At 39.3% G+C, this 13,985-nt stretch overlaps 1 protein-coding gene across 5 annotated transcripts in view; it reads left to right on the forward strand.

Annotated features, from left to right (window-relative positions):
* The window catches only part of DENND5A (DENN domain containing 5A), a 70,508-nt gene that overhangs the window by 33,594 nt on the left and 22,929 nt on the right, over positions 1-13,985 (forward strand). For all 5 annotated transcript variants that reach the window (XM_027884523.1, XM_027884525.1, XM_027884524.1 and 2 more), the window contains 6 exons: positions 5,826-6,143; positions 8,315-8,530; positions 9,427-9,661; positions 10,067-10,217; positions 10,839-10,932; positions 13,794-13,925. In XM_027884523.1, the coding sequence (XP_027740324.1) occupies positions 5,826-6,143; positions 8,315-8,530; positions 9,427-9,661; positions 10,067-10,217; positions 10,839-10,932; positions 13,794-13,925 (1,146 nt within the window). The remainder of the gene's footprint in view (positions 1-5,825; positions 6,144-8,314; positions 8,531-9,426; positions 9,662-10,066; positions 10,218-10,838; positions 10,933-13,793; positions 13,926-13,985) is intronic.

Raw genomic sequence — 13,985 nt, forward strand, 5'->3', positions numbered from 1 at the left:
GGACAGCTGCTGTTAAAGAAAGCAGTATCTGAATTAGACAAGGGGCAAAGAGGTGAGAGAAAATCTAATTAGTGCTTCTCAGTTGAAGGGCATTGTGGAAAAATATAATATTGCTGTCTAGCATACCATGGATATCTTAGTGTCACTGTAGACTTCTTGATTTTGGTTTTATAATGAGGTTTTAAAAAGACTGATTTGTCTTGCTTGAAGTATTTTAGGCTAATATATGGGAAAATACTGTCTGTCCCAATGAGGTTTGGCTTGGCTTAAATCTTGCAGACATTTGCCGTCTGGCTTGTTTTGGTTTGCTTGTGGTGGCAGTCTCCCACATTTGGTCATACCTGGTGCTTCAAGGGAATGCTTTACCCTGGGAGCAGGGAAACCCACCTGTATCCTTGAGGTTAATCCTTTCTCAGATGGTTATTAAAATCCTCAGCGAAACAGCTGCATTAGTACAAAATTCAAGTTTAAACTATTCCTTGGGTACATCAGAAAACAGTCCCTGACGGAGAAGTCATTGGAGTCCACCAGTGGTTTGAAGATCTGACTTCAACCCCAGTAAAACTGTAGAGAATTCTCAAGGGTCACTGTAGGGTTGAGTTTCTGGTGCGTGTCAGCAGTGCAGCGCTTGTTCTCATACATACAGCTGCTCTGCTGAGGGTTCTCTGTGTGTGCAGGAGCATCCTTGTGGTTTCACTGGTAGCTGCATCAGAGGCTTGTGAGAAACCCAGAAGAGAAGGGGAAGGACGGGAGAAGCGGTGCTAGAACGAGGTGCTGCAGATATCAAAGGGGAAGGGAGGAACATGTGGCTGTTTCAGAAATTGCTGGCAAAAGTGTGGTTTGTTTATCAGTAAAATTGATCCAAAAAGTGGTTTGACTAAGCTTTCTTGCAGATCACAAACGTAGCAAGTGCTGTTTTTCTGATGTGCCTTTGCACTTCCTTTTAGAGAAACTTTTGAAGTGCTATAGAGAGGTATTTTTAACAAGCAACTTAATGCAGACCATTTTGTGCCACTGGATTTGCATGTGTATCTTGCCACTCTAATTTAGGAGAATGGTAGAAACTGAAATTATTTTCAGGGAAAATAAGCAATGCTGAGTTTTCCAGCACTGTTTAAATTAAACAAATGTAGCGCGTAATTAAAAAGCTTGGTTTTAGTGAAGTGATCCCAAAGGTCTTGGGCAATAGCTTTTTGTTTTAGAAAAGATTTTAAAGATTTTAAAACCTAAAATACAATTCTTTGCTAGTATAAGATAGGTTATATATATTCTCAGTGTTTTTATTTCAACAATTAAAAGGATGTTATTCAGTGCTAAATCTTAACAGACTCTGTGGGTTTTATATGTTGTTTTAGAAGATAAGGAAGATACCTTGAAAAGCTCAGCTTGATGCTAGCACATCTAGACCAGACTGACCAAGGTGGTTACTTAAAGATAATCACTGCTTTGTATGCATTCTCAGGCTATCTGCTGATTGATAGATGCTAGATAATACTGCAAATTTATTGACAGACTTTTATGTTTTATGTCTTCCTGTATTTCAGTGTTAAACCGCAAGTTGAGGAGTTTCTGAAAGCTGCAGCAGCTTTAAGCTGTTCTGTCACAAATTCTGGGTTGCCATGAAGAGCAGTAGTGTTGAGAATGAGAGCAGAAGGTCACATTTGCTTGCAGGAATGACACAGGAGCATCCTTTTAGAATTTAGGACCACTGTAAATACACTTTCCATGAGTCAGCTGTGTGTGTATAAGCACATAGCTTATACAAAACCGTGTCTTTTGAAGTGGGTGATTATCTGCAAGGTTGGGACTTAATGCACAAAGGTGGTACAGGCTGTAGGTGAATGGGTTTTATTTTTTAAATCCTGTATGCAAGCAGAAGCTGTCCTTTGGGCAGCACCTGAACAATTTCCTTCTGCACTTTTGAACAGAGCTGAAAGGGAGGATGTGGGCTTGATGCAAGCCTTGCTAGGTCTGCGTGGGGCTTTGGCCCTTATTGTACTTGGGGTCAAACTAAAGAGTTACAATTGTCCTTTGGCTTTGAAATGCGTGGGTTGGTCTAGACCTCACTGAGCCCACGGTAAGTGGTGCTGTTGACTTCAGGAAGCAGGTTTTGGCACCAGGTACACGAACATGTTCTACTTAGATCCACCTTTCTAAAGTTTGTAAGACTTTGACCTGGACACCCTGTTACTTGTGATAATAGAAGTATGTGGGAAGGCCAGGTTTTTCAATTAGGATGTGCCACCCTTGTTCCTTACAGTAGTGTCTCAGAACGTTTTATTGTAGATGATGTCATGTGTCCTCACTTGTGACAGTCTGCTGTTGAAGTGGTGTGTAACTGTTTGAGGTTTTCTTTTGATCAGAAAACCTAGGTCTCAGCAACAAGTAACAGAATATTTGACTGTTCTAGAAACCTGAAGTATCAGGTTTCTTAACTTCCTTAAGGAATTTTCCAGTTTCAGTTATACATCTACTTATACATATTGCCTTTATATATATTGTCTTTATATAATTTTAGTTTTGCATGTGTAAAACAATGATCGATGTATCCATGAGGGTTTACATACAGAGCTATCAGCTACTCACAGTCCTCTCAATTGTGCTGCCTCCAGAGGCAAAATAACTAAACCTTTGTGACTGAAGAACTCCTTTATTTTTCTGCTGTGTGTACCTGCCCAGTTCCTAGCATGCAAAATGCTTTGGATGGCTGTGATTTCATAAATAGTAAAGTACCAATTCATTTTTCATAGTTTTTAATGAGGGGGCTCCGCTGTCCTCACTGCTTTTCTGTTCTGTTGGTTCTGTAGTGTAGCAGCATAGTGAGATTTACTGTTCTGGTGTCTGTTATTTGTGGTCTATTTACTTCAGAGTTAATTTTTACAGAAAAATGTTGTTTTGGTACCTCTTCGAGGGCTTGTGCGGTGAGGTCTCTTTGCCATTTCTGCTCCCTGAAGAATATGGCCTTTTGGGAAGTGTTCTTGAGGATGACCTCAAGTCTCCCTAACTTAAGAGAGGCTAAAACCATCTACTGAATCTTCTGTGCTTATGCTCCTATAGATGGTCCTCTATCTTGTGTGTTATTAACCAGGCACTGGGTAACTGTGGAGTGTCCCTGAAAATATTCTTTACACTCTCTGGAGTATTGCTGCACACTAGTTTCCCCGCCCCCCTCCGATGTTTCCATATAGAGCACTTTCTGGGAAATGTAATAGTAAGTTGCATGATAACCAATCATCATTAGTAGCTCAGAGTATTTAAACCATGTGTATTGCTCTTAGAGAGGAACTCTGCAGAAGGGGAATTTAGCTTTTGGAAGAATTAGCCGGACGAGTCCAGATAATTACAAGCACTTCTAGCAAGCATTGAATTTGGCTTTTTCTTCTGTTGGCAAGGAGTGTAATTTCAGTGTGAAGAGTAGAATTTCTACATTGGTGAGGTTAATGTTTGGTTCCTTTTAGGCCAACTGCTTTTTGGATACAATCAAGCTTAACCAAGAGTGAAGTTTTCTGCAGAATTTGTGCTAAGGTAGATAATCCAAAAGAGAAGAAAAGTTGAACGGCATCAATTAAGGAAAGTTGTAAAAGGAAGTAATACAATGAAACTGTTGGAAGACTTTGTAGTGAGTCTGTCTTGCCATTTTGCAGACTGCTTGAGACAAATTAAATGCCTTTTGTTTTCCCCTCAGCACTGATTGGTAGGCATTGTGCCTGGTTTCAGAGCTTTATTTCTCTCATGTCTTGAAGTGCTTACAGTGTTCCTGATAAATATCAGCTGACTGGACTTTTAATCATCAGAGAGCCATGTCTATGTATAGTGGGAGTCTTGGAGCTCCTAAATTCAGGTGCTTACTTGAAGCATGAGAGTTCTTGTGTACATGGTGTCCCTTTGGACCTAATCTTTGAATGGGAAGCAGGTGCACTCTGAGGTCATTCCCAGCCCAGGGCTGGGCCTGCCTTGCTGGGTGGGCACATTTGCTGTCTTGGAGCAACGCTGATATTGGAGGAATTTAAACCATGACACCTTCCCTATTTAAAAAGAGAAATTTTTTTTTTCTAGGGTGCACCAGAAGCTGTTTCAGAATCAACATCTTAATTCTCTTTATTGACCTTTGATTCTTTTGTAACACCTAATTCAATTTGTGGCCTAATTTACAGTAATGGATCTATGCAAGAGCTATTAAACTGTTTTATATGCATTCCTTTGAACATAAGAAATCACTCCCAGTATTAAAATGTTAAAACATCAGGAATTCTGCTTACCTGTGTAAACTGTGGGTAATGCAGTAGCAGAGCATAAATTGGACTTTGCATAACAAAGTTCTTTGCAAACTAGTGTAATACGTCCAGTGGGGTTCTGCATTAAGAATTCTTTTTCATATTTTAATGTTGGAAGTTCAATGAGTTATTTGTGTTTTAAGAAGAACTGATACCCTAACTCTTATTCTGTAGCAACGCCTAGAGAGTTAAACCTGTCACAAGCACTAAATGTATGTTTTTGCAACAGTTCACTTAAATGAACAGGTCTCATGAGACACAGCTTAGTCTAGTCTACCTTTGTCAGTTCTACAGCAAAACCCTGTCAGAACTCCCTACCAAAATCCTACCACAACTAATTTGTCCTTTCTGGGCTTCACTGGTTGTGTACGTAGCTCTGAATTCTGGGATTATTTATCATTCTGTGTGAGGTTATTATCTTAAAACTGTTTTTTTTTTCCAATTAAATTGTGAGTGTGCTTCTACCCTTCTGTGCTTAGGAAATAACCGGAGATCTGCCAGCTCTTGTAGACTTGATAAGTATTTTGCTGCAAAGCTGTAGTGAGGCCTGAGTTCAGGTGTGCCTCCTGGAATAATGCAGTGAAGTTGGGTTGAAAGTACCCCATAATCTGAGCGAAGGGATTTTGTATGTCAGAGGTGAAACAGAAGAGTGACAGTCCATGTTAATTCTGCAGTGAAGAAAAACTGAAGTGCTTGTACAGAATAGCCAAGTTTTTTCTCTGTGCTTAACTTTCCAAGCAGATTTCACACATGAATGGGGTTCTTGCTGTGATGTGTTGTAGTTATGTAATGTCTTGAAACAGATTTTGCAATGCGGAAGCCAAAAGGGGAGCCTTCCCTCTTGCCAAATACAGAATGAGGTAAACTTTGAAAGATACAGAGCTTCTTTTGATCTTGCTGTGGAAGCCACACAGATGGTTTTCCTTTCTTCGCCTCTGACCCTCTTGGTCTCTTCTGATGGTAAATTATTTGGAGGTTGGAACAGAAAAGCAGAATGGAAACTAGTTCAACTCATTTTTCCCCTTGGAAACAAACTTGCTCATTCAAAGAATCGCCTTAGTTCTCAAGTTGCTTGCAAAAAAAGGTAACTTTATTGCAGCTTTTGCAATATCAGCACACCTTTTAGAATTTGCTAAATGTTTTAGACAAGTGGACTGATAATTTGAGCAACAGGCGGTCACCTGCATATGCACATGTGTAAAATAGACTTGCAAATATTCTGCAGTTAAAATTTAGCTGTGTGTGTATGAAAACAGCCATATCTGTACCTAACTTATGCTGCAATCTCTTTTGCACCTACTAAACAACTGTAAAATGAGTCGTCTTTCTTAATTACCTCCTTGAAAGACCTGGAAATGTGGATCTTGTGCTGCTTTCTTCAAAGCCAACCAGCCTGTTCAGTTATGTTGAGGCATCTCTGTTTTGCAGAATAACCAAACAAATGCAAATGTATTTGAATCTTTAAATAAGCACAAAACCCAAAGGTGAGTAAAACGTTACCCCCGTGCTCACTGATGTTGTAATGGCATCCTGTTCTAAATTAAATTCCAGGCTAACCTGTGCTTTGTGGATGTAGACAACCATTTCATCGAGCTGCCAGAAGACCTACCCCAGTTTCCAAATAAACTTGAGTTCATTCAGGAAATTTCAGAGATACTGATGGCTTTTGGAATTCCACCTGAGGGAAACCTTCACTGCAGTGAAAGTGCCTCCAAGATGAAGAGCCTCAGAGCATGTGACCTGGTTTCTGACAAAAGAAATGGGAACATAGCAGGATCACCTCTGAATTCCTATGAGCTGCTAAAGGAAAATGAGACTATTGCAAGACTCCAAGCACTTGTTAAAAGAACAGGTGTGAGTCTAGAAAAGGTAAGGTACGAAATTACGTGCATTCTCTCTGGACCTGTAGTAGCAGATGGTCTGAAGTCATGGTCCAAAGATGCTGTTTGTCTGTCCTCAGTAGAAAGAACTTTATGTTAACATGTTCACAAACCTTGTGAACACCTGTAGAGACAAGGGCAAGCTTAGGGGAGAGAGGGAATGGGATTTAACCCTGCAGCATCTGTGAAAACCTTTGCTGTCCTCCAAGTATTTCTTTGCCAAGATAATGTGTTTAAAAATAACACCTTACCTTGTTCTTGGTTTTAAGATTTATTCTAAATTGGCACCACTTTGTTATGACTGAAGTGGCTAAAATTGTCATCCAGATAATCCTGAAGTTTGAATCTAATCTGAGTTTCTATAGATACCTTTCTCTTTCTGTTTAGTATATATATATATATATATATATATATAAAATTTTGTTTGTATATAATATGTTTGCCATAGGGATACTGTGATGCTTTTTTCTGATTGATGTTATAAAGTACATTAGTGTCTGATTCCCAGGAAGTGGACATGCACAGCTTGTGGTGATCCTGACTGTATTTTACTGAGTGATCAGAATTTGGGGGTGGGGGAGGAAGTTGTGGCCCTTTTTGCATAAAAGGTACTACCTGAAAGACCACTGTGGGGTTTTTGAGCCTTTGTGGAATAGGCTGAAGACTGTCTAAGCAAAGGTTTTATTTCTTGCATGTTTAAATTAGCTTGACCAGCTAATAATAAATAATAGTAATTATAATAAATAATAAATTAGCTATACCAGCTCTTCATTGCTGAGGCTGATTCCTACCCGTGTATCTGTGGCTTGGGGGTACAGGTGGGGCCCAACAGAGACAGAAATTGTGTGACCTGAAGCAGGCTGGGTGGAGAGCTGCTTTGTGGGCTGGAAGCTACAAGAAGCAGCACTTGGTTACTGGGCAGGATTAGAGGCTCAAGCCAGCTCTGTTCCTCTTCTCAGGTTTTTCTTTTGCCTTCTTTTCTTCTTGTTTGAGGGACAATTGGTAAAAGGCTTTTGTTCTTTTGCTGAACGGGTTGGGAAGTGATGGGGAAAGTACAGGTCTCTTTAATTGCTTTTCAGTTTTTGCACATTCAGGCCTCACCTGCTCTGTACTCCCTGAAGTCCCATTTTGCCAGCCCTTCTTGTTGCAATAGGAGTGTATAGATTTTAACTGTCAAAATTTTCCCGAGTATAAAAAAATCTACCTTAATGCCAGATACCAAATTAATGAGGAATGTGCTACTCACGAGCTACACTTGGAAGAAAGGGGTGAGTAGCACAGCTCACTAGCAGAGAGCATGGCTGTATTTATTTATAGCCTGTCCTGGGCTGCTGTAGCCAAGCTGCTTGAAGCAGTGTGGGACAGCTGCAGCCCTGCATCATTGTGCAGATGTTGTAAGCTCTAGAGATTATGACTAATTATGTGTGGTGGTGCCTTTTATCATAATTAACAAAGGCAGGGGTAGCAAATATGTATTCAAACTAGTACTTGAATGCTTGTGCCTTTGTTTATTTTTTTTCCTGTAGATACTCAGTTCTTATCAAAACTAGTGTGAAATGAATAGCTCAGTCTCTTATTGATGTTTTTATAAATCTTAGCCCACATCTTAACTGAAGATGCATTTTCTTCCATTAAAAATTACTCTTTGGGGTTGTAACGATTGAATTGTGAATTGTGCTGCTGAGGACTTAGGTTAAGGGAAATGGTTACTAGACATGCACAGCTGCTTGTTACTGTGCATTTGACTTCATGTGAAAGCTGGTATGTATTAAACTCTACCACTGCTAAACCTGGGCTTATTTTACACCAGAAGACATGTGGATTGGCCTAATATGCTAGTTTTTAGGGGAAATAAAAGCTCCTAAAACGCCTATGCAGGTGATCAAAGGGAAAAAAAAAGTAAATTAATATATTGCATACGTGGGCATGTACATGATTGTTGTTTACCCTTTTAAAATCTAAAGTATATAAGATGTGATAATATGTAATAATTAGATGTTTTGATGTTGCTGTTTTCTTAGAGTAGTTGAAACAGTAATTTTTTTAATTGAAATGTTGACTTGAGGAGTAGCAGCTGAATGGCAGATTAGAATCTTGTATGCTCAGAATACCTGACAAAGCAGTAATACAGATTATTTGTGTGTTCCCTTACTTTCTCAGTTGGAGGTGCGAGAGGAGACCAGCAGCAAAAAGGATCTGAAAATTCAGTGTGATGAAGAAGAATTCAAGATTTACCAGCTGAACATTCAGATTCGTGAAGTTTTTGCCAACCGCTTCACACAAATGTTTGCGGATTATGAAGTGTTTGTCATTCAGCCCAGCCAGGACAAGGAATCTTGGTTTACAAACAGAGAACAGATGCAAAACTTTGATAAAGTAAGTTGTAATGATAAGATATGTCAATGAAAGAAGTAAAACAGTATTCAGGACCTAAGGCTTTGTTTATTGGGCCATCAAATGGAAAACAGTACTGTCAAAATTGTAATTTCTTCCTTAAATTTCAGTGTTCCAAGAAAAGTCACATCTTGTATGTGATGTGGAAAAATATATACATATGCAGACTTAGAGAGCTAAATATATTCTTTTAAGGATACTGTAGAAATATACAGCTTGCTGTAGAAAAATAGCTTAGAAAGCCTCACTTTAGGGCTGGCCTCTACATTAAGGTTAAATATTACTACTGAAAACTGTTTGAGTTTTAACCAGAGGAATCGCTGAATACGTAAATTAAGTCATGACCCCAAGTAATACCTGTGTACATGTGTACCTAATGTATTCCCAGCGCTTTTCTAGGGAAACATAAGGCTCAGTGTTTCAAATTTTTGTACTGTTTTCTTTACTGGAGATCAGATGTTTGTCAGCAGGATAGTTTCTGTGGGTGAAGATTGTGTTGCAGCACTGTCTGCTGAAACATTGAGCTGATTCCCATCAGCTTCATAAGCTTTGAGCTCAGCCAGAAGTACATAATATGCACACCTGTGGTATTGTTGGTGAGGTTTGCTGGGATTCTGTTGAAGTTTTTATAAAATTAGGGAAAAGCTAAAATCACAGTTGACCAATTATCGTGCCGTAAAGGACGTGATTGTCCTGATACTGAAGATTTCATATGGACTGCCTGTTTTGGGGATAGAACTCATGTGTGTGATAAAAGTAGGCCTTTAAGTGGCAACAAAGCACTCTTAATATGTCCTTGTTTAGGAAAATTGATGCTTTTGGGGGATGTCTCTCTCTGCAGACTCCCAAAAACACTCTTACCTCTTCTTATCTGTTAGGCATCTTTCTTGTCGGACCAACCTGAACCTTACTTGCCTTTCCTCTCAAGATTCCTGGAGACCCAAATGTTTGCATCCTTTATTGACAATAAGATTATGTGCCACGATGAAGATGATAAAGACCCTGTTTTGAGAGTATTTGATTCTAGGGTGGATAAAATCAGGCTGCTTAACGTCAGGACGCCGACTCTGCGCACATCCATGTATCAAAAGTGCACAACCATTGATGAGGCTGGTAAGAGTAATGAGGCACTTAGTGCAACTAACCACTGCTATTTGTTGTAGATATTAGGGTTAAAGTTAAGTAATAATTTATGCTTTGAAACCTCAAAAAAAAAAGAAAAGTTGTATAGGAAGCTGAGATGTGAGATGAAATTAATGTAAAGTTTAATTGAACTCACCTGTTTTCCTGCATACTTTGTGTGTGCAAAATGAGCTTAAGAAGATAAACATTTTTCTGCCTTTGATGGCAGTTCTTTGATGTCTAAAATACTCTTGTACTAGTGTACCTGTTGGAATCAGTAAGAAATTTCCACCTATTCCTTTAAATTTGAGACCCACTTTTAATTGAGAATGTGTGATTACAGATACATGTCTGATTAAAATACCTTTAAAAAAATTAACTTTCTTGCTATTTCAGAGAAATCTATTGAATTAAGGCTAGCAAAAATAGATCACACAGCAGTCCACCCACACCTGCTGGATATGAAAATTGGACAAGGGAAATATGAGCTTGGATTTTTTCCCAAGCTTCAGTCTGATGTTTTATCCACTGGACCAGCAAGCAACAAGTGAGTAAGCTGAGGCAACAGGTACTGAATCTTGGCAAGATCTATGGAATGGCACTAAAGCAGAGATACCAGAAAGCAATGTCAGTTGTGGGGTTGTTTTTTTTTCCAAGTGGGGGCACATCAGATGATGTGGGTGGGTTGTGTGGAGTGGTGGGGTTTTTACTGTGTCTCTTTGGGTTTTTTCCCTTTTTTAAATCTGGACTTTCTGCAGCAATTTTACTTAAGAAAGCCCTATTATGTTTGAGATGACAGTTGGTGTACTTTGAGTTACTCAGAATTACTGCCAATATAAAACCAGATCCCCTTATTATGTCTTAGTAGGAGCTAGGATATGTTTTAGAATATTTTCTTATAAAAGCTTCGAATGCAGAGGGAAAAGGCTTAAATTGTCACTGGATATCATAACAGAATGGAAAACCACAAAGCAAGTATATGTTATCTAATATTCTGAAATATTTTGGTTGCCCAGATATCCTGATTCCTCTATAGAGATCCTTTTTGTGTATTTGGGTGATGTAATTGATGTCAACATGTTCAATATAGGATTAGCCAGAAACTTCCTAGTGCCTCTGCCCTTCCCCCAGCTCCTGACATTTGCTTAACAATATTCCCCATCTGCAGGTGGACAAAGAGAAATGCTCCCGCTCAGTGGAGGCGGAAGGACAGACAGAAGCAACACACAGAGCACCTGCGCCTTGACAATGATCAGAGAGAGGTGAAAATTGTTCAGCTATAGAGATCTGATCTTTTCTTGCCTAATTGCCTGCATGATGCTCTGTAACCTTTATGAAATGTCTAAACAGTTACTTACAGTCCATGTCTGCTCTGCCTTAGGTGTATTTCATACAAATGGAGTTCCTGGTCCTTCCCAGACCAGAAATACTTAGGTTTTCTTATTATGAAAGTTATGTCATTTTTACCCCCTCTCAGGACAAAATTATTTCATTCCATGTATAGGAGAGTTCCCCGAAAATATAATCACATGCTTTAAAGATGTTTTGGGTTTAAAAAAAAACACACACACACAAAAAAAAATGGTGAGGGGAAGAGGGAGATTAACAGTTTTTATCTCTCTGTTTCCCATCGCTAAATAACCTGTGCTTCTTGGGTGTATTTGATGAAGGAAAGAAAGATAACCACCTCTAGCGAGTGATTAATTACATCCTAAGATCAGAAGTATTGCCTTTTGGAGTTGCTTGTTTGTCTTCTGTCGGCCATAAAAGAAATCTTAAGGTGGCAAACTGGCAGACAACCTCATGCTAGGGTGGGAATGTCAACCCCACTCGTACTGTCATGTTTGTCTGCCTGTTTTTACACAGCACAGTCTGATGCTGATTTACCCCCACCTTCTGAGCTGATAACAACTCCCAGCACTGCTCCTGCAGCTGACACAGTACTCTTTGTGGTGAAGTCATTTTGAAAGATCTGGGTGATGTAACTAATTACAGTGCAGTTTCTGATTCCTATGATACAGACTGCAAACTGTTACACCGGGTGTTGATTTATGGGTAATTCCAAGAATAGTCTGGTTCAGAATACCAGAATTAATTTTTTTTTTTTGTTCAGTAACGCCAGAGCTTTCCTCTTGTTTAAATATATGTTGTTCATTGAAGACAATATTCTCTTGCCTTGTTAAATATATTTAGAAAAGCTTCATTTGGAATTTTAAAGTAGTGGTAATCTTGTATCTGTTAGAATAGTGTTGTCAAAATCAAGTATCTTTGACCCATTAATTGCCTTTCAAGTGTGCTCATTCCCAGAATTTTCTTATTGTTTTGTTAAAATTTTGTTTAATTATAGTGTCATCTCTGTCATCCATAACCATGTAACAGAGAAATGTCTGTGTAATAAAAAAACCCTTTGAGTAGTTTCTGGCTTTGACATGTTCCATATGCTCAGTTAACTCTAAAGTGCTTTTTACTTAGAAGTAACAGAAATGAAGAATAGTTGGTTTGTAACCTCAGTACTCTGCTAAACAACACATTGTTAGAGCATGCAAACTACTGAGGTGTCACCTACGTAATGAAAAAGAGAAAAATCTACCTCTAGCTTTGGGGGGGGGGGGGGTTTGTTTTGTTTTTTGACTGGTTCCTCTCAAGCTCATTGTCCTATAGGAGTTATTCTGTCTCACAAGGCAAGTAATTTCTGAGGAATAAAAATTTTAAAATATGTGCTCAGGTGAGGGTACCAACTGCCAGTGGGAATTATGCTGGTGTTTTAGGGGTTTGTGTTGTGCCTTTTGGATGACATAATGCTGGTGGAACCCTGACCCCTTCCCCTGGGTGAACCTCAGGCTTCCCCAGTAAGTTTGAGAGACTGGGGAGGGAGCCCTTCAGAAGGAACACGGGGGGTCAGGCTGAGCAGGAGGCAGTGCTCCCAAAGGGCAGTGTTGTGAGTTTTAGGCAAATGGAAGCTTTGGGGCAACAAAAATCCATGCCATTGAGGCTTAGGGGCTTTTTACTTGCAGATATTTGTGCCCAGTGGAGGGCAGAGTTTACAACAATCCACTGATATAACACTATCTTTTGTTTTTTTCCTTTCAGATTCATTGCTTGTGAATTTATTTTTATGTTGAATGCTTGGGAGTTCTGCATTGTATTATCTCTTCACTCTTTTCCTTTTATGTTTTGCATGCTTGCTTTTCTTACTTCATTTGTGCTTACCACTTTCACTTTACATGATCTGCTTGGCTTTTTGCTACCAACTTATCCTGCCAGCACCTGGACTTTTCCATGTCAGAGCTTCCGTTGCAGTTGTGTTTAGACTGGGACCAGCATGATTGGCCCTTCATGCCCTCTATAAAATCTGTGTCAGAGCATTATCTGGTATGTCCTGTGCACAATATGGCTGTAATCATAGTTCTGGATAAAGATGCATAATTCAAAGTATATGTCATAGCTTTTTAGTGCAAGGTCAGTGGAGAAGGTGGCATTTTCCCTCTTTGCAAAGAGTGTCGTGTTTGACAAATCTATTCACTGGCATTTCAGTCAGTCATTATTTCAGTGTAAGCTGCAGAGGTTACCTGTTCATCTGAAATACATACTAATATGTACTAATCCTGAGTGCCTGTGCAAGACTTTCTCCTTGTCACTGATTCACAGTTAGCTGTGCCCCAATCAACCCGTGATCACCTGGTTTTCAAAACATTTGTCATATTATTCTTGTCCCTGAGGTGAAAACAATTGAGTAGTCTTGATCTTGGTAATTCTGACAAAATTTCTTTTTATGTGAAAAAAAATGACAATAAAATTGTTAGTGGTGGAGGGAGTAACTGAATCTCTATGCATCTAAGTATCCTTGACAGTTCATATTGTGTTTTTCTAGTTCAGCAGTGTGTGTTCTAGTTGGTATATGATGTAAATGGGGATTTGACCTCTGGTGAAAACTATTTATGTCACCTGAAGTGTCTCAGCCCAATCTAATGCTGGATATAAAAAGGTGCCTTTTCTGAAAGAGGATGCGATCCTTTCCTCCTCATTGCACAAGGGTGGGTTATAAGGATAAGCTTATCCTTTTCTCTTGGCCAAGTAGTCTCACACTTTTGTCTGTATTTGTCGATTTTTTACCCTAAAACAGAAGTATATCCAAGAAGCCAGGAATTTGGGCAGCACTATTCGGCAGCCCAAACTGTCTAACCTCTCTCCGTCGGTAATTGCACAAACCAACTGGAAGTTTGTAGAAGGCTTGTTGAAAGAGTGCCGAAATAAGGTAATACAGAGAATAATTCTGTGCTCTTGCACCTCATATCCATCCTTTATGGACCATTTT

This window comes from Empidonax traillii, unplaced genomic scaffold (assembly GCF_003031625.1).
Source record: "Empidonax traillii isolate 1590-97213 ecotype Southwest subspecies unplaced genomic scaffold, ASM303162v1 scaffold148:size1803964, whole genome shotgun sequence".
NCBI classification, from domain to species: domain Eukaryota; kingdom Metazoa; phylum Chordata; class Aves; order Passeriformes; family Tyrannidae; genus Empidonax; species Empidonax traillii.